The sequence below is a fragment of the Nuphar pumila genome, chromosome 10 (assembly GCF_984573655.1).
Source record: "Nuphar pumila chromosome 10, dmNupPumi1.hap1.1, whole genome shotgun sequence".
NCBI lineage: Eukaryota > Viridiplantae > Streptophyta > Magnoliopsida > Nymphaeales > Nymphaeaceae > Nuphar > Nuphar pumila.
Window position 1 is genome coordinate 75,275,354 of NC_143258.1, and position 21,048 is coordinate 75,296,401.

At 38.7% G+C, this 21,048-nt stretch overlaps 1 protein-coding gene across 1 annotated transcript; it reads right to left on the reverse strand.

The window, feature by feature from the left end:
* Positions 1-4,256: 4,256 nt before the first annotated feature.
* On the reverse strand, positions 4,257-19,315 carry LOC149826845 (ruvB-like protein 1). The gene is made up of 12 exons (XM_090018994.1): positions 19,116-19,315; positions 18,671-18,859; positions 15,791-15,922; positions 15,521-15,670; positions 9,588-9,743; positions 9,163-9,297; positions 7,166-7,231; positions 6,949-7,055; positions 6,749-6,848; positions 6,553-6,644; positions 5,221-5,290; positions 4,257-4,740 (listed from the first exon to the last, which is right to left on the reverse strand). Exons 1-12 carry the CDS (start codon positions 19,197-19,199, stop codon positions 4,651-4,653), a joined length of 1,371 nt encoding a protein of 456 aa, XP_089875120.1. The 5' UTR covers positions 19,200-19,315; the 3' UTR covers positions 4,257-4,650.
* Between the last annotated feature and the right edge of the window lie 1,733 nt (positions 19,316-21,048).

Below are 21,048 nucleotides of genomic sequence, written 5' to 3' on the forward strand. Positions count from 1 at the left end.
TTACAATTATATATGTGAATGTATTCTTTGAGATTAGGTACTCTAAGTCAATATGCCTCACGTCAGACCTAAGGGGTTTGACTAAGTGGGATGGGGCCTAGGCCGTTTGATGGTCAGCCTAGGTTCAAAACTCATGGGCGTCACTCCCTCCGTAAGCCAAAGCTTGACGACTCACTGGGGTCGAAAGGTAAGCCCTCGGAGTTTTATGCTGACAGGACAGCGACCATAATTACGGCAGGCTGAGCCAGCACGGATAGGTCTCTGTCCTTGGGGCAGTTTCTCCGAGTAAAAAGAAAATATGCCTCACGTGGCAGTTTCTCCGAGTTAAAAAAAACAATGGGCCTGGAACCAGGTGGATTGGATCAGGTTGGTTGGCTTGTGACCCCGTCAACTGTGCAGGCTAAGTCCCAAAAGTCCGCCCAAGCCTGTCCGCAGTGAGCCGGCCATCAGCTGATTGCAGGCTGCCTGTCCTGCTGTGTCTACCCCGTAGTTTTATTCTTAAAATATTTAGAAAATAGTTGTTTGACCAAAAACTCATCACCTTGTACCTCCTATTTTGGGAAGATTAGGTCAGGCTTTCTGTTGAATTCCCTGGCTGCTGCTGCCTGCACCTGATAATGTCAAGAGTCGACCTTGATTTGTATGTTGATTGTTCCCAGCAAGTGTTCACCAGATCTCTTGTGTTTTTAGCCAAAATTGCTCTCGCATGCAAACAAAATTGAAAAAACTATTTGTTAGTTGTCTGTTTATACTTGAAAACGAGCCCCTTGAGTATACTTGAAAGAGTGTGCATCTGCCAAGATTCTTGTTTATACGTTCCTTGGACATGCCACTGCTTGTTGCGTATACGTGACAGCACTTCATGCATGAATCGATTTTTAGACCGGTGGAGTCGGAATGCACGCCCGATAACATGATCAACCAACGGGGGCTCCGCTTGTGTGGCAGGAGCAATTACTGCACGTCACCTTGTGTTGGGACGTTGAAAGTTCGAATCCCTATGGTATGGTTGTATAACTGGTAGGGGTCTGCCTAACCCCAGCTTTCTCTGTCAAAAAAAATATAACAGATTGGCACAGAATTTTTTTCTCCCTTATTGTTCCAATCAAAATTTTCTCCCTTTCTTATCTTCCATGGTTCCTTCTTTCTCAGCCTGTGTCCTGCGCTTCACTTATGAGCAATTTTTGGTTGGCACAAAAATCCTTGTCGTGCCGGTCTTAGATAAAGGGAGTCAAGGCCTATTTTCCACTTACAGATGGTTGTGCTTGGCAGCATGTTTGGACAGGGAAGTTATAGAGTAGGTCCTTGCTTTGTTCAGGTCATACAGAGCAAGGATTTGAAGCATGACTTGATGCACCTATAGGATATCCTGCTGTATTTGTCAAGGCAGGCTCTCTTGTTGGAGAAAACTTCATGAAGAATCTGAGGAACCTAGATCTTTTGTAAAGTTGTGAATAACTTATTTTGTAAATTTGAAATGTCTGCCATGTAAAATAAAGGGGGGGTGAAAGATGCCACTAAATATATGCTCATCTTGCATCTAGGTTCATAATGTTACCACTTCCTATGTATTTATTTCACGTTAGCTACTAACACCCCTGTCAAGCCACCATTGCACTATATATTTGATTTCAGCAGCTTTATGTATTTGCTCCATTGGTTTTTTATGATTTATGGCAAAGGAGGATGAATTCCTCTGAGTTTAATTTGTTTTGAAGGTTTCCCTGAGATTTCGAATCAATTGTGGGTTTTTTTTTCTTTTTTAGGGTTTGGAGAACTTTTTAGAAAATAAAAGAAAACCAAAGTTTGTCCAAAAAGTAGGAATTTTTTTTTTGAAAAAAATCACAAGAATCTCATGTTATTACCAATCTTGAAAACTAACAGCCAACAGCTGATCTGTGCAGACAATTATTAATAATAAAGAGTGGAAATCTCCAAACAATCAAGATTATTAATAGTGAAGTTCAAGGGATGATGAGACCAAAAAGCAAATGTCAACTTCTCACTACGTCCCTGGAGTGGAGTGTGACCAAAAAACAAACATCCTGGTTGTACCAAGTGCAACATCGAGGGCGGTCAAGGTCTCGGAGTTAATAAAAAAGGCTGAGGTGACACGAAAAAAAAACAGAAGTAACATTTCTCATTAGGGTCTCACCTTTTATCTGCCATTCCAAAACGAGTCCCATGTTTTCAGATTGAGGTGAGGGGAGTGGAGCCGTGGGGGCCCTAAAATATTTTTTCAGAGAAAATGGGTCTCCGTTTGGAAATCAGCAAAAGGCAGGTCTGTAAATGATATTTTCTAAAAAACTAAATAAAATTTTGACTGGCGGCAGCCTAAAGTGTGGAATTTTCCATGAAGTCCGAAAAAAAGTGAACCATCTTCCACAAAGAGAAGAGAGTAAGACATTTTGAAAACTTTTATTGGATTTATAACCTGAAGAAATCGCATTCCGCACGAAGACTTGGTCGCACTGGCTCAGCCTGCCATACTTATAGTCATCGTGCCGGGAGCCTAAAACTTCGAGGCTAAGACCCCAGCCCTCGGGGTACGTATTGGCTTGCAGAGAGGGACAACTCCCATAGAAATTGAACCTTGACTGCCCGTTTAGCATCCAAGCCCCCCCCCCTTGGGGCGACATTTTGAAAACTTAATAATGGTTTTAAATGGTGAGCACAACTTGGTCAGTACCCAATAATGGTTTTATGTGGTGAGCATAACTTGGTCAGTACCCAATAGATCCACATAAAATACCTTAGCTAAGGAAGAACAAGCTAAAAGAACCTCGTTCCCTCATGGTTAAATTAGAAAATGGCTTTATAGTTTTCGCTGAAACTGAGAAAAGAACTCTCCCACATCAGGTTGCACATAGATGGGTAACAGACGGCGCTTGTCTACATACATACATGGACTCATAATAGAATCCAGAAAGCATGGACTTATTCTCACTGGTTTGGAAGATCATAGCCACCTGGTTTATCAATTTAATTTTAAGTCTGAAACCAAGCTCTGACACCGTTTTTTAACTTCAAGAAAAACTTGGTCAATGTTGAAGTAGGCTGTTTGCTGTATGGCACAGTTATTCACGTTCACAATCCACAGAAAACCAATCTGTGCTTTCTTGCATCCATTCACTTTTGACTTGCCAAATGTTTCATTGCATTATTTATTGAACAGTTTTTCTCTTAGTCACTGTGTCAATTGTTTCATTGTATTATTTATTCTGTAATATTCTCTAACTCCAATAATCACAAGGACCAAAACCTTGGACTTGACCCTCCTAATCCCTTTGTTAATGACGGTACTTTGGTCAATCATTGAGCAGCTTGGTAAACTTCTGAAACCAACACCACACATCAGGGTATATTCAAGTAATTTGAAGATTCTGAATATCCCTCAATTCAAAGGAATCCAATTCAGGCCCACGCTGCCAAATCCAGAGCCATATAAATCGATTCTCCTCTGGACACATGGCTCCACCCTATTCAGCAATGACTATTGTAAAAGTTGAGGAAAGACCCTTGTTTTCATCCATGGAAGCCTCTTCTCCCACCCCTCAATCCTCCCTGACCAGGCCTTACAAACTGGAGAAGATTTCGAGCTTGTTTGGTACCCCAACCATGGTGGGTACCTCACAGTTTTCCACCAAGCTGAGCCAGGGAGAGCCCTCTGGTCAACCATCCCAGGAGATGCCTTTGTCTTGGAGGCATTTGCCAATTCCCATGTGGCGGAAAGCAGGGGATCATTTGTTATAAATGATCATGGTCATCACACTCTAGAGGACATCAGATTGATGAAGCCGTCTGAGATCCTGGAAGAGATTGAACATGGCAAAACTCAAAGTTGGTATGATGGAATTGACGCAAAATCTGGTTTGTTGAACCAGACTAAGGATGCCCAATTGACAACATTGGTGTTGAGAGGGTGCCTCTATAGCAGTAGAGAATTGGGTGAAGAGCAGTATGAATGCTTTCTCCAAGGACCCAAATCTTCAAGTGGTCCATTTTATAAGATTTCCAAATTAAAGTATCAGAATTGTCAATCAAACGAGCAGTTGAGGCTTCGGAGGTGGCGACGCAAGTGGTCATATAGGCCTGGAGGCTTCATCAGGCTTTCAACAAAGAACAATAAGGGAGAAATTCGTTGATAGTTCCAATGAATTATCAACCTCAACCAGATCATCCTGCCATACTCTCCCAGTGACAGTGTTTGGGCAGGATTCATTTAATCACCAAGAGAGAGAGAGAGAGAGACCCTTGAAATCATAATGCTTGCCATCATATTTGTTTAACAAAACATACACTCCTTCCACCATATGTTTCTGCAGTGAGTAATTTGAATTTAACCACTAGCCATGTATAACAAGATACACCTTTAGCCATAAAAGGTGGAGTCACTAACTTCGGAAGACAAATAACTTTAAAAAGGCTTAACAAAACCTGCATCAGTGCTAAAATGTGCTCTCCCATTTGGAGTCTACGTCAAAGATGGCACAACCCCGGTGACAACATGGTCAATAGCAATAACACATGATGCCTATATGCTGATTGAAGCATGGGACGTGAGACCCTGGATACAGAACAAAAATGTATCCATTCGTTCATATGAGGGACTCTGATCTGATTGGAAAAGAAAGCACGCCGATTTTTTTTTCAGGAAATGTATCTATCCTGTTGCTCCTGTAGAAGCCTCGCTGAAGACTTTGCATCTAGATACAAGGACTTCACTTCCTCAAGGTCCGCCTGAGAACACATTAGAACACCAAAAAAGTAAAACGTCAAGAATTTGCAGAAAATTCAAAGCAAACCTGCCTCAGATTATGATGCAAGCAACTCTCAGAAAACCTTTTTGAAAATACATAGCATGCCAGAGTGCATAAATGCACTAAAGAAACAAAAGAGGCTAAGGTTGCAGATGCAAATACTGAAATGTCAGCCACGATTGCCCAGAATGCTTATTATACTCAGCCAATAGGCAAAACCAAATCGACAGTTCATCAAAAATGTGCAAAGAGATACAAAATGGCAAAACGTAGCCTGCAGTCTGGACCTATGCAGGCTATAATGGTTTCTCGCATAAACAAAGCCTATACATAATCAAAATATGCAACATTATAATTTGTGAATAAAAATAATGGAATTCTTGTCTACAAATTGAAGAACATTGGATAAGCTGTCAGATAATACGGTAACATTGTTTCTAGGGGACAAGATTCAAAGTACCTTGCATATGTTCTCTCTGCCATTCATTCTAGCCACAACACTTGCTGGTGACAACAACTGAACAGCATGCCTGCAGATGCACACCATATCGCTTAAGGGCTTTCCAACCAAAACCAGGATCAAAATTCATGCAAGTTGAAAAGACATGCAGGACACCACTACTAGAAAAACGTGCACTTCAATCAGGATTAAGGAGTGGTCATGAACAGGATCCTATTACAACATTCAGGTAACTTCAGCAGCTCAAACCTGTTAATGTGCAAGTGCATGCTGGCAAAGATGGTGCAGGTTGACTTGTCAAACCCTTAGCAGCTTTCATACCCCACGCTTATTATTCGTGTTGGTGTTAGACGTGTACAAGATGTTAGACAAATTGAAGCCCCAAAAGAAAGACATGGATACAGCCACACTGAAAATGGGTAAAACACGCTTGAACTACAAAGAGGGGATAAAACATATTTGAACATAAGAATAGTGTTGAACTAGTAATGAAATATATAAAACCAGAAGATATGAAAATACTAGTTTTATTTAGTAATTTTTTCTTTGATGATTCAAATAAAACCATAAACATACAGTTCTCCTATGAAGCCATCAAGATGTTCATCATGTTAAGTAAAATTAACCACAAGAAGCATAGTTCCAGGTAACATTGCATAGCAGGGTTGGGGGGGTCCACTCATCCTCTATACGCTTAACACCACCACAACAGTCCTAGTCCCAAATAATTCAATATACTGTTAAACCTGCTGAATTGAGTAGCCTGAGTCCTAAATTGGGATTCAAACCACAAACACTTTGGTAGACAAGAAATATTGATCTGCTCAAGAAAACACTGAACACCTAATTTCCAACCCTACTGCAAATCCACATACTAAGGATATAAACAGTGAAATGTAAGCATGACAGCAAACATGATGAATCAAAAATTTTATACACAAAAAGGTGCCCACAAATCACAAATTATTGAGAACAACAAGCATCTCAGAAGTTGAGAACTGCCTTTGTTGAGTGGAGATCATTCTACTGAACTAAGGAATAGCCGAGTTGTATTGAATTTTGACCCAAGAGAACAAATAGTATGGACCAACAGACTGATTGCAAGGCAAAACACTTGTGAATTTTTCATTGTGTAATGTCTTAATTGAGTTTGGCCCAAATCCTATGCCTGAACGTTAGGAGGTAGTATTGCAGTGCTCATGAAAAGTCAAAAAACAAACAAGAACAGTGATGTTCTGAGGCTAAAACAGTATGAGAAAAAAGGAAAAAGCTAAGAAGATTATGAAGGAGCCTCAGGCCAGGGTTCAGACAGATGAAAGAAAATGGTCAAACCTCAAAGATGCCCGCTGACCAATTTCCCCAAGATACGCAAGGCTATCCTCATCAATAACCAATTCTTCAACCTGAGCACGGATTGCCAATATCTGCAACAACATGCAACGATCATCATGAACATAGTGAAACACAAAAGACAGCATTAATAAACATGCCTGTAGCTACAAGTCCATCAGTAGGCCTGATCAATAACCTGTATCATTTCTGCAGGGTCATAAGTTTCAGTCCGGATGATAACTAAACGGTCCAATAAGTCCACAGGTATGCCATGTGGACTGCTTATATCAGTACCCCTGAACATCAGACACAAATAGACAGCAGCAGGACATCAGCTGTGCATGAACTGGGGAAATATTGGCAGACAAAAGCAAAGGCTGAGGAAACATTGGTTACCTTACATTACATATTCCCCTGTTTGTTGCAAGAATTACAATAGGTGACAGAGAGCTCTCTAAGGCACGGTTAAGATATGAAAAACATTCCATATCAAGCATGTGAACCTGTTAATCAAATATTAAAAACTAGAGTACAACAAAGAGTTGTCCACATGGGAAATGAAAATGGCACATACTGCACTTGAAAAAGGGTAAGAGAAAAGAAAAAGAAAGACCTCATCAATGAAGAGCACTCCAGGGACCAGCTCTGCTATTCCTTCATCAATATACCGGTTAACAACCTGCCACCAATGCCTTTCATGAGTGAACTTATATTGCCATATAATCTTCACCTTGTTCATTATATTATTAGACAAAGTGTTTATCCATCCATATTTTCATTCATGATCATGGGTTGGACAGAAGACAGGCCAAAAAATATGGCATGTCTGTGTGGGTGAACCAAGAACAAACAGTCAAATCCAAGTTTTCACCATGTCACACAGATAGAGACACGTACATGGACTTGACAAGCATACGGGGCACAAGTTCATTGACTTAGTAAAAATTAAGACATGAGGACACACACACATACACATATATAAATATATATAGAAAGAGAGGGAGACATTGATTGATGAGTCTAGAGCTGGGGTTAATGCTAAGTTAGAATTATGGAGACAGACATTGGAAGCAAGAGATTTTAAGTTGAGTAAGAGTAAGACAGAATACATGGAATGTCGATTTAGTAAGCAACGAAGTAGTGATGGGAGTGTAGTGAAGCTTGGTGAGCACGAAATACCGATGGATGATTCTTTCAAATATTTGGGATCTATCATTCAAAAGTATGGAGAAATTGATGGAGATGTAAATCATAGGATGAAGGTTGGGTGGATGAAATGGAAGAGTGCAACTGGAGTGTTGTGCGTTCGTAGAATGCCATTGCGGTTGAAGGGAAAGTTTTATAAGACGACTATTAGGCCGCTTTACTATATAGTACGGAATGTTGGGCTGCCAAGAGACATCGTATTCAAAAAATGAGTGTAGCTGAGATGCGTATGCTGAGATGGATGTGTGGAAATACAATAAAAGATAAGATTCGGAACGAGGAGATACGTAAGAAGGTAGGCGTTGCACCCATTGAAAATAAGATGAGAGAGATTCGTTTACGGTGGTTTGGACATATTCGACGAAGGCCTAATGATGCTCCAGTTAGAAGGATGGAGAAATGGGAAAATATATTAGTTAAAAGAGGTCGGGGTAGGCCTAGGAAGACATGGATGGAGGTGATAAGAAAGGATATGAATGCTTTAAACCTCACCGAGGACATGGCATTGGATAGAAATGATTGGAGGAGAAGGATTCATGTGGAAGACCCATAATGATTTTCTTTGTTGGTTCATATCGCCGACCCCAATTGTTTTGGGATGAAGGCGTAGTTGTTGTTGTTGTTGTAGAAAGAGAGAGAGAGTTTTAAATTTGCATACAAAATATGAAGTGTCATTTTTTTGTAGTATATCCAAATTCAAAAGATGAATAGATGCTGAACATGACACATTTTGTAATTAATATAATAGCTTGATTACACCATTGAAATGACAGTAAAGAATCTATCGTATCAAGCAAATAATGAATATTTATTTCTAATTATAGTTTTTCCCTGTTCATGTCAACAAAAGTTTTGTACTCTCTCTCTCTCTCTCATTATGACCACATGGGATGTGGACACGTTCAAGTTCAACACCATGATTGACACAATGTTGACCATGTGGATGATGTGCAGGACATACTCGGCATTGTATTCTATGTTGGGTCTGGAGGGGCAGGCCTTATGTTCACCTGTCCCTGTCAACATGGGGGTGGGGGAACAGCTGAGCCTGGCCCCGAAGAGTCTGGGGCCCAAAAACTAGGCCAAATACCAAACTCTCCCTGGCTATGTCATTCGAATACTCCATTTTGACTGCCGTCCCATATCCCTTTATATACAAGTCATATTAAAATTTTCATAAATATGACCGTATAGCTCCCCAGGCTGGTACCCAAAGCCTTGGTTATCTAGCACAGTACATGTTCCTATCAATACAAAAAAATACAGGTCACATAAAGGTAGGATCCAGTTCACGCAAGACAGAATCCAGAAAAGAGAAACTTTTAACCACAGCTTCATTCAATGACATTCAAAAGTACACACCAAGAAAGCAATGAAGAGAATTATAGAAACAAGTGCAAGAACCTTGTTAATTTCTTGGCGAAGCTTTTCAGTGATTTCTGTCTTCCTAGGTTTCATCATCTGGCCCATTAAAGACAAAATATCTTGTCCGCCTTGTGGCCGAGCATTAGCAGCATCCAAATCATGCAAAGTGACATCCTGGTAAGAGGTAAAACGATTCAGTATACTGTATACTACAATGCACTAATGTTCAGAACCACACAAAGAGAAACAATGTATGCTTGCTATTTTATAGGGAACCTTCCAGTGAAAACAAAAAGTGCCACAGGGTAATTGCTTATCCAAGATTGCCATAGCCGGGATGCACGCCAAGCAGTTTGGACTTTCAAAGCATTTCAACAATTTGTCCAGATGACTCATTCAAGAAATGTATCACATATAGAGAATGCTAGAACAAACGTCAGCACAATAAGGGAAAAGGAAACTACCTGCACTATCTCCTTCTTCTTGTGAACTTCACCTTTTGGCAATGGAACATATTCTTCTGCTTCAAGATCAAATTCTGTAGCAAAGGCATCACTACGGCCCACTCTTTTAACTGCCCCACTATTTGCTTCTATATAGATGACATCACCTACAGCCACCTACAGCACATAATCATTATTTCACCAAGGCATGTGATAGATATCAACTTACCAAAAAAGGCAAAAACCATTTTACATGGAAAAAGAAAAAATGGAACATCAAGGCCATAGCTTCAAAAGGAAAAGTGAAACACCAAGATTAGTTATAAAGGATTGTTAATAGTAGTTAAAAATGCTTATACAGGTTCAACATGCATATGCACAAAGTGCATGTGTAACTGCATGTACCATGTGCATATCTTTGCCTAACAAGAGACACCATGTTATCGAATATAAAATTGTAGAATCAATGAAGAACAAACAAGGATAAGTCTAACACAATATAATGATATATTCCTAGAACATTCCAATTCCAGTTATGCAAAACATGCCTAACAATAACATTAATTCACAAAACAACCCTAACCTCAACAAATAAATACGTTATTTCTGCCACACAGGTGTATAAATTTAATCAAAGAAGAGGAAACCATTGTAGATAATGTGCCTACTATGTCACACGGACTCTTCTAACAGGGCACCGCACCCGCACCCAGGCGGGTGTGACACTTGGACACAGCTTCCTTTATGTTAGGTGAAGTCAACCACACTGAGGTCCATTTCTATCCAAAAGTAGATTCAGTTAACCCTAATCAAGTCCATTTTTATCTATATTATATATATAAATACATAAATGCACACAAATACACAGTGTGTTAACTTAAAACTGTTAAAAATTATATATATATATATATCCTCCCCGCACCCAAGTTTTTTTAAAGTGCCGCATCCGCACCCGCACCTATGTGACATAGTGTGCCTATAACCTTGTATGAAAATGCTTGAGCAAAAATAGAAAAAAGATGAGAATCACCTTCAAAGTGTAATAGGAAAGAAAAATATTTATGGAAGATTTCTAAGGTACTTGTGAAGAAATGAAGATAGAAAGCATCAAGCAGATGCACTAAATAAACCATATCAAAACAAACAAAGGCCAATGCACCAGCTAAAGCTTTCTAAGGAGAGATTGTTAGGTGGAAACATCTTAAGCACTACAAGCAGGCAGACAAGTTAATATACAAAATGCATCAGGCACACATTTAATAAAAGGAGGTAGGCCCTTTCATAAGCTGCCCACAACCTCTCATGGAAAAGTTTATTCAAGACAAGGGACGATCTGATATGCCTCTTGTCAGTGCTCCTTCTACGATGCCTACAAATGAAGCTACACATAACAAGATGAAAACATGATCTGCTACAATTCAGCTGCATTTCTCCAATCAAACAAGGTTATATTTTTCACTGCCAGAATGCAGTGATCCCTCACTTATAAAGAAACAGTGGAAAACTAGCCACATTTGGTAGGTTATAAAACATACTTTGAGTGGAACAGTAAAGCACCATGTTGGAAATCTGTCCCATTACAATTCTGATGCAACATACACGTTGATCTATTCATGATCTGGCAAAGGTCACTCGCAACACAGCTTTGCTAGCAAACAAGGGTTATTGGCAACCCAGCTTCACTAGCAAATAAGATAAAGACAACTTTCTGTGAAATGTTTATAAGATTCTCTTTTACTTATTGATATGGCACACACATGCACATTATGCACCTAGGTACATATGTAACTCATGTCTCCATGTACACATGCATGTATTTAGGTTTCTGTATGTGTACATAAGATGTGTGTATATACTTTTCCAAACCTTCATCTTTCCAAAAGGAAAAAAATATTATGCCTTGGAGTACCTCAAAGCTCATGCTTTAACCCCTGTGGACTGACTACCACACACCTGAAATTTGAGCTTCTAATCATTGGGTCTGACCCAGTTTCCCAAGAATTAACTCAATAACCCAGCCTAGTCAAATTTATAATTGATCCAAGTTGCGATACAACAATCCATGTGCATGTATTTATGCAAGCATATACAAATGTGTGTGTGGACAGATCACACATCAAACAGGTTTGCCATCTATTAACAGGTCAACCTAGCACATTGGTAAACTACGTATCAAGATCACATTGTCCTTTTTCCCAGAAAAAGGAGAGGCAAAGGTGAAACATGCAAGCAACACTAGGTGACAACCACATAAATAAATTTGAAGACCCTAAATGGGGGGGGGGGGGGGAGGAGATAGAAAGAAAATGAACTTGTTCCATTGAAAGCAAAAGTCTACTCATTGCAGAAAAAAAGGACCATTATAGGAAAGTCACAACCTTCACAAAAAGGGTCCATTCCACACTTTTACAATAATAAAAACCGGAAAAAAACTCCAGACAACCAAGATTTTTTCCTTAAAGAATGATAACTCTGCCTGTGTATAATTGTTTAGTTATACACTGCCGGTCCCAAGCCTGGATAAAGGAGGAGGGTTGCGGTAGGCCAGTGACAGCCAGCATAAAAACTTAGTCACACCCTATGAATATGAACCAATATGAGAATTTCGTTGGGGCGTTCCCTATTGAGCGATGCACTGTGCTCTATAGGCCCGAAGGCAGTGATAAATGGGCAAGGGTTGCTAGGTCGTCACCCAGAAGCGATGCGTCACACCGGCGCCCGGGTGTGGTGTCAAATAGGCAAGGGTTCCCTCACTTTGTTGGACGGGTGGGGGTAAAGAAGATAGTTCAAGAGCATAAAATTAGGTTAGCCACTTGGAGCATAGGGTCTTTAACCGGTAAGTTGGTAGAGTTAGTAGATGTTATGTGTAGGAGAAAGATGGATATTTTATGTCTACAAGAGACCAAATGGGTAGGTGAAAAAGCAAAAGTGATAGAACCTTGGGGATATAAGATTTGGTATATAGGAATAAATAGGAATATGAATGGAGTAGGGATTGTTATTAGTCGTGAGTTTATAGATAATGTAGTTGAGGTCCATAGGAAGGGTGATAGGATTTTACTTACTAAATTAATATTAAGTACGGATGTTATTAATATTATTAGTGTTTATGCACCTCAAGTAGGTTTAGATGATTCCATTAAGGGTCAATTTTGAGAAGATTTAAATGTAGTACAAGGGATATGTTATGGAGAAAAGCTTTTCATCGGCGGTGACCTTAATAGACATGTAGGCATTAGTAGGGATGGATTTGAGAGTATCCATGGAGGCTATGGTATAGGAGAAAGAAACGAAAGTGGAGAAAGGATTTTAGATTTTGGTTTTTCCTATGATATGATCTTAGCAAACACTTGATTTAGGAATAGGGAGTCTCACCTAATAACATTTAAAAGTGGGGTTAATAGGAGTCAGATACATTTTTTTCTACTTAGAAAGAGAGATAGGGGTTGTTGCATCGATTGTAAAGTTATATCGGGAGAAAGTGTAGCTACACAACATAGAGTCTTAATTTTAGATCTTAGAATTAGAAAATGCCGCAAAAGAGATAGACATAGGATATATCCTAGAATTAAGTGGTGGGCACTGAAAGGAGCTAAACAAGGAATGCTTGTAGAGCAGGTAGCTAAGAAAGCCGATTAGTGTCTCGAGGAGGATTCATAATCAATGTGGAATAAGATAGCGGGTGGCATGAGAAAGGTGGCTAAGGAGGTATTGGGTGAGTCTAAAGGCGGTGCATCGCTAGGTAAGGATACATCATGGTGGAACGAGGATGTCAAATTAGCTATTAAGGTTAAAAGAGAGTGTTATAGAAATCTAAGTAAGAGTCGTGATAATGAGAATTTGGAGAAGTATGTGATAACAAAGAAGGAAGCTAAAAAAGTAATTTGAAACACGAGGGATAAGGTATATAAGGAGGTTTATGACAAGTTGGATACCAAAGAGGGCGAGAAGGATATTTATAGGCTTGCAAAGATGAGAGATAGGAAATCGAGGGATCTGGGTATGGTTAGATGTATCAAAGATGAAACGCAAAGGGTTTTAGTCAAAGATGAGGAGATTAAGGAGAGATGAAAAGATTATTTTGATAAGCTATTTAATGGAAGTCATGCTCAGGATCTTGGAGACTTCTCCATTCCTTTTCATGAGATGAATCATGACTTCATGCGCAAGATTCAAAAGAAAGAAATTGCAGAGGCTTTGAAGAAAATGAAATCAAGAAGGGCAGTTGGCCCAGATGGTATACCTATCGAGGCTTGAAAATGCTTGGGTGAGAAAGGTTTAGAATGGTTGACAAATCTTTTTAACAAGATTTGACGGACAAATAAGATGCCTAATGAGTGAAAGAAGAGTACTTTGGTGCCTCTATATAAGAATAAGGGTGATATACAAGATTGCACAAACTATCGTGGTATAAAACTCATGAGTCATACTATGAAACTTTGGGAGAAGGTGATTGAGTATAGGTTGTCATGATATCGGAGAATCAATTTGGTTTTATGCCTGAAAGATCAACTATGGAAGCTATACATCTTCTTAGACAACTTATTGAGAGATATAGAGAGAGGAACAAAGATTTGCATATGGTTTTTATTGATTTGGAGAAGGCATACGATAGAGTACCTAAGGATGTTCTCTGTTGGACAATGATGAAGAAAGGTGTTTCTCTCAAGTACATTAGTATAATTAAATATATGTACGAAGGAGTAATAACCAATGTCTGTACTTGTAGAGGGGTGACAATCAATTTTCCTATAACGGTTGGGTTACATCAAGGATCTGCATTAAGCCCTTTCCTATTTGCTATAGTGATGGATGACCTTATGATATCAATTCAAGAAAATGTGTCATAGTGTATGTTGTTTGTTGATGATATTGTTTTGATTGATCAATCTAAAGTTGGGGTTAATGCTAAGTTAGAATTATGGAGACGAACATTGGAAGCAAGAGGTTTTAAGTTGAGTAAGAGTAAGACAGAATATATAGAATGTCGGTTTAGTAAGCAACGAAGTAGTGATGGGAGTATAGTGAAGCTTGACTGGTGGATGATTGTTTCAAATATTTGGGATCTATCATTCAAAAGTATGGAGAAATTGATGGAGATGTAAATCATAGGATAAAGGTTGGGTGGATGAAATGGAAAAATGCAACTGGAGTGTTGTGCGATCGTAGAATGCCATTGCGGTTGAAGGAAAAATTTTATAGGACGACAATTAGGCCTACTTTACTACATGGTACGGAATGGTGGGCTGCCAAGATACATCATATTCAAAAAATGAGTGTAGCTGAGATGCATATGCTTAGATGGATGTGTGGAAATACAATAAAAGATAAGATTTGAAACAAGGAGATACGTAAGAAGGTAGGTGTTGCATCCATTGAAAATAAGATGAGAGAGAATCGTTTACGGTGGTTTGGACATATTCGGCAAAGGCCTAATGATGTTCCAGCTAGAAGGATGGAGAAATGAGAAAATATATTAGTTAAAAGAGGTCGGGGTAGGCCTAAGAAGACTTGGATGGAGATGATAGGAAAGGATATGAATGCTTTGAACCTCACGGAGGACATGGCATTGGATAGAAATGATTGGAGGAGAAGGATTCATGTGGAAGACCCAGAATGATTTTCTTTTTTGGTTCATATCGCCGACCCCAGTTGTTTTGGGATGAAGGCGTAGTTGTTGTTGTTGTTGTTGTAATGATATTTAAGGTCACAGATGCCAGAACTGAAAATGTTTTGCCTGTCAAATGAACAGCAAATGCCCAAGAGACAAAGTCATATCTTGGTTGTCCCAGTCTGAACATTCTTTGTACTTAATATCAATTGGATTGCACATGCACTAAGGAAGTATATGCATCAAAATATCAATCAACAAAATGGCTTTGATAATATGATAATCTAATTGAAAGCTCCATTTCTGACTCAGTTCTTGAAATGTAAAACCAAAAGGTTGGTACCTTTTCCTTGATTAAAGCATCATAGATGGTTGGATCCAGCTTCAATTGTTTTGTTCCCTTGACAGTTTTTAGCCCAATAATTACATGGCTAATGCTCTTCCCATAGCCTCCCGTCATACTTTCTGCTTCTTCTGGTGAAAGTTCAGTCACCTAGAGCAAAAGCAGACAACCAAAATAATGAGTATTTGAAATTTAATGCATAAATTTGTCAGGCAAAGCAGCTGTTAAGTAAAAGATGGATTGTTCAAGAAAAACAAAAGGAAAACATACCTCTCCTTCATAAACTTCCTTGTTCTCCTTGATACGAAGACCAATAGCTCTTCTAAAGTTTTCCATAAGCACCTCTGTTTTCTTAACCTCAGATGAATACACTTCTGATCCCACCATTGGGCAAAACGGAACCTGAAACAGAATTAAAACAATAATTAACTACAAAGGAAGGCTTGGAAAAGCTGCATTTCACAATTAAAGACTTAGTTCATGGTAGGTGAACAGGCTCGTCAGCATATTTATTGCTTTACATTTAGTCCCCATGTCAAAATCTGCATATAATTAACCACTGTTTGGTTGCAGAATCCCTACATAGTGGGAGCTCCACAAAAGAGAAGCCCTCATATTATTTTTCACCCCTTCATTATGGTTTTTATTTTTTCACTTGCTCTTTTTCCTAGTATGAGTGTTTTTTTCAGTCAATTACATGTCCTCTATATTGCTCGTGAGTCATGATTATTGCACTTCGTGTTGTGTCCATGTTCCTACTTCTGTTAACACAGTATGCAAGCCATACATATCATATTTTCTGTAGGGTTTTGCTTGCATTTAGTGAGCTTTCTCATTCCTGGACCATTTTAATCTATAATTACTAGATTTGCTACTTTAGATCATGACCAGCTAACTTACCTGGACACAAGTGCTTAACACTTACAGATGCCCACACCCAGCCACTTCTTTAGAGTGTACATAAAGTGTCAAAGGCCCCATTAATGGATAAAAGGATATTGCAATTTAATATAGATCATCTCTCAAAGAACTATGAAGTAAAATATTAGTCTTTTGTTCTTTTACTGTTATACATTGGAATGGCAGGTTAACCCATAGCCACCTGTATTTCTCGGTGAGGGTATTTCTTGGAGAGATTTTCAAAAGTTGATAAATATCAGGAATATCTCGGGAGTTTAAAAAATTGGAAAAAATATAAATAACAACAAAAAAGCTAAGAAAATAATAAATTTTGCATTATTTTTCTTTCAAAAATATAAATAAACATGTTTTAAAGGTTTTAAAATATAAAAGAAACAAAAAATAGGAAGTACAAAATTAAAATAAATAAATAATCTCTAAAAATATCGCAATATTAGTGCGCTATTATCGCGATATTTTGAAAATATCACCATATATTCCCGATATTAAGAATGCAATCATGCATGTATATCTTGTGGATAGATATTGAATGTCCAATCCAATCCTTGTTTATCAAGCACATAAAGATAGACACATGGTGAAACAGTATCCAGCTGATTGAGGTCAGGATAGATATTGCATGTCCAATCCAAATCCTTGTTTATCAAGCACATAAAGATAGACACATGGTGAAACAGTATCCAGTTGCTTGAGGTCAGGTTAGGCCATGACCCTGTTTGTGCCCATGTAACATCAATTATCAGCATTCTATTTCCCAAGCCAAGCGTTTCTTATGCACATTTTCCATATGGAATCAAATGAGTAACCAGAGACCTAAACAGACTTCCATGTTTGTGTCTAAGTCTCTGCTTTAATGAAAATTTAATTCAGCGAAGATATTTTGTCGACGCTGAGTGATACCACCTTTTTTTCATGCTTTGATATTTGATTCTTCACATCTTTAATGCAAATGTATGCAATTTTTTTGTCTTTGAGAATTCAAAGTTCATTGGAGAACAATGAAATCCATTTCTTTTCTTTTTCAATTTGTCTACCTGAAATGGAACTAAAGTTCAAATTCTTGAACTTCAATTCCACCCAAAGTTGGTTAGAAAAAAAATGATGTAACTCTGTCAATTCTCTATTAAAGTTTTAACAAGTTTTGATGGTTGCACCCCATAGCCACCAACCTGTCATCAACTGTCTAAACCAGATAAATGGGATGAGAAACAAAATGCTACATGAAGAACATGTCAGATGATGGAATAAGGAGACATGATGTATTTTGATTGATAAAACTTGATTTTCTGTTATGATAGATCCTAGAAACAATAGCCAGTTCAATAATTGCTTCAGTGGCTGCAATAGCAATAACTAAGATGAAGAAAAGGCTCGGTGGTATTGAGAAAGGTTAGGTTTCTTAAAAGAAAGAAGAAAGTAACAGAAACTTTTCCACATTAATGATAAAAATTAGGGAATCTACCGAAAGGTAAAGAAACACAATTTGGCTCTTTGAATGTACTTACTCTTTCATCATTGTAACATACAAACGCTCTTGCATAAGATTTTCTATCATACACAAGAAATGGTTACTGGACGTTATAGGACACTCCAACAAAAAATCATGAACAAACAAGAACATATTGTAAAATTATCCATGTAGAAGCTATTCCACTAGAATCAGTGGAAACTATGGAGTCTCACTTCCAAATACTCAAAAACTACAAAAGGTAACCATCTGAGTACAAGAACTCCCACTTTAACACGACACAATATACACAGAGAACTAGGGAAGTAGAACAAACAAGATCATAACCATGATCACGCCTTATCCCAACAATAGACCAAACAAGATATTAAAGTCAAAAATCGTGCGGTGAATTCCTGAAACTCCGTTTACTCGTTAAATTACCCTTAAAACGATACAACATTTCGCACAAGACACACAGATTTCAGGCTTCCCTGAACCTACCAACAACCCAACCAAGCCTGACACTAATATTCTGGAAGCTCTAGTTAATTTCACTCAATCCATGAAACAGGGAAAAGAAAAAACATATCGTGTATAAGTGCATTGGTGGTAAAGACACGAAAAATGATGAATGAAACTTCAAAGCTCATGCCCATCAAGAACTAAGGAAAGTAAGCAACAATTGATGCAGCAAAAACAACCAACAAGAACACCTTTATTGTGTTCAAAAAACAACACGAGAAACGAGAGAGAAAAATAGAGGCTTCGGATGAGATCACCTTACTACCAAGCTCCTGAGAGATGCCAAGAGCCAACGCCGTCTTGCCCGTGCCGGGCGGCCCGGCAAACAGAAGAGCTCGGCCGGCCATCTTCTTCTGGCGGATCATGTCGACAACAAGGCCAGCGGCCTCCCTTGCTCCAGCTTGACCCACGAACCCGGAAGCCATTGGCAATGCTTTTCCATTCGGCTGAAACCATATTCACACATCAACAACTTCGCAGACTAAACACGGAGGACAACAATGAGAATGAGGACGACGATGACGGCAACCACAGAACAACCAATTGGATGTACCACCAGTTACCGTAAATAAACCCTAATGCACCAGAGTTCCCAGGAGGCGGCGTGTGCGGTTGAAACCCAAAACCCTCTGTTTCCCCTTGAAAAAAACGAGGAAGAAAGCGAGAAGGAAAAAGTAAAGAAGAGGAAGAAGAAGGAAGTACCTCGAGGCCAAGGCCTTTGATGTGGGTGTGGGTAGCGATTCTCTGCTTCTTCGTGGTGGATTGAACCTCCTCTATCTTCATCATCTCTCTCTCTCTCTCTCTCTCTCTCTGAGGGTTCGATTCTGTGAGTCCCTCCTCGGAGAAGATTAATCGAGAAGAAAAGCACGGAGCGAGAGGGAGAGAGAACGAGCGGCGGTTCGAGAGAGTGCGAGGGAGCGCGCAAAATGAAAATAAAAACGTCAGAAATCGCGTTCTCGGGAAATTCTCGCCGAGGGAAAATCTCAAGATATGCTAAAAAATCTTGATTTCGTGAGAAAAACTCCGCTGCGTATATATATATATATATATATATATATATATATATATATATATATATATATATATATATATATATATATATATATATATATATATATATATATATATATTAGACAAATTTACAAAAACACGGCTATCTTTTGGCTTATTTTCAAAGACTTCTTAACTTTTGAGATATTACGAATACACTTGGTTAACAAAGCAATTCTCAAAAGGTAAGCGTGAATTTCTAACATGTCAACAGTTAGGAGAGTGTTTTGTAAATAGTCTAAAAGCTAAGCATGTTTTTGCAAATTTTTATAATAGCTTTTTATTTTACAAATTTATGCCGGCATGCATGCGTAAGTTAGGAGTAAGTTTGTAATTATTTTCAAACTATCAGTAGACATAAAAAACTTTTTAATCGTATTAATATTAATAAGTCCTATGTCACAAGGACATGCCATTTTGGTGGTGTGCCCCACATGACACAAGAGTGGACTCTGTCAGACACGTGGACATCGTCACTGACACATATTTTTAATATTTTTTAATAATTTTAAATATTATTACAACAAAAAACCTATTTTTCAATATTAAAAGATTAGTTTTTATTGCTTATAAAATTCAAAAAATCCATGTCCTCATGTCTTTTTTAAAAAAAAAAAAATTGAAGTTGTGTGCCTAACGTGAGTCATGCATCCTCATGTTTAGGTGTTTTTGTGACATAGATTATGCCTATTAAAATGCAATATTTTCAGAATATAAAAAAAACTACAAGGGCCAATTGATTACTATCACCATCACCAAGATTATTATATTCCCCAAAAAACTACAAGAGCTTGTTTGGAGTCTGTAGTTGGCGGGCAGGTTATATGTTCCTCCAGGAACACGTTGTAGCTACGGTGCATGTTCCTGTGTCCCCATTGAGCGCAGCGTGGCACTCAGTGGGGTGTACGGGGGAGTCATACACCCCGCGGGCTGATGTACGGTTCCTCCATACACCCCACTGAGCGTCATGCTTTCAGTGGGGACCTCAGAACACGCATTGTAGCTACAGTGCATGTTGGGGTGCACAGGCAACACCCTCTCCTGTGGTTGTTACTGGGATGGGTGTTTATGCATCTGAAGAAGTGGCAGCTGCCAAATCCATGATTTAGTGTAAATACAAAGGACAAAGGCTATTCTTCATGGACTAATTGGCTAAGAAGCCCATATTGGTATCCATCTTGTGACCGAGTTATCATAGGGTGAACTCGGCCTGGAGCTGGGGGGGGGTCAACTAATTCATTATTACTTTCAAGTTCATCATTATTACCTTCAGTGACATTGTGGACACCATTAACACTTTCATTGTCTTCTTCGTGATCACTATTATCATCATCAACATGATCAAGTGAGGGCTCAGCCGACTTACCTTCTTTACTTATAAGTAGTGTTTGACACATCACTTGTAATGGGCTCTTGAGTTTCAGCATACAGAAAATGTGATTCTTCAAACTTTATATGATGAGAAATAAAAAGATTTCTTGAAAATAGGATCAAAACACAAGAACCCTTTACACGATGAGCCCACACTAATGAAGATGCATGGTTTTGATTTTGGCTTCAACTTGGAATTATTATAAGGAGCCGT

Bases quoted from the DNA above. Each gene is read 5' to 3' on its own strand.
- LOC149826845 (XM_090018994.1), bottom strand. From the start codon at position 19,199: ATGATGAAGATAGAGGAGGTTCAATCCACCACGAAGAAGCAGAGAATC. The intron at 9,298-9,587 runs GTAGTTTCCTTT...ACCTCTTACCAG, and splicing joins AGAAGAAGGAGATAGTGCAG to GATGTCACTTTGCATGATTT. The intron at 6,645-6,748 runs GTTATTGATCAG...ATGTTGTTGCAG, and splicing joins ACCCTGCAGAAATGATACAG to ATATTGGCAATCCGTGCTCA.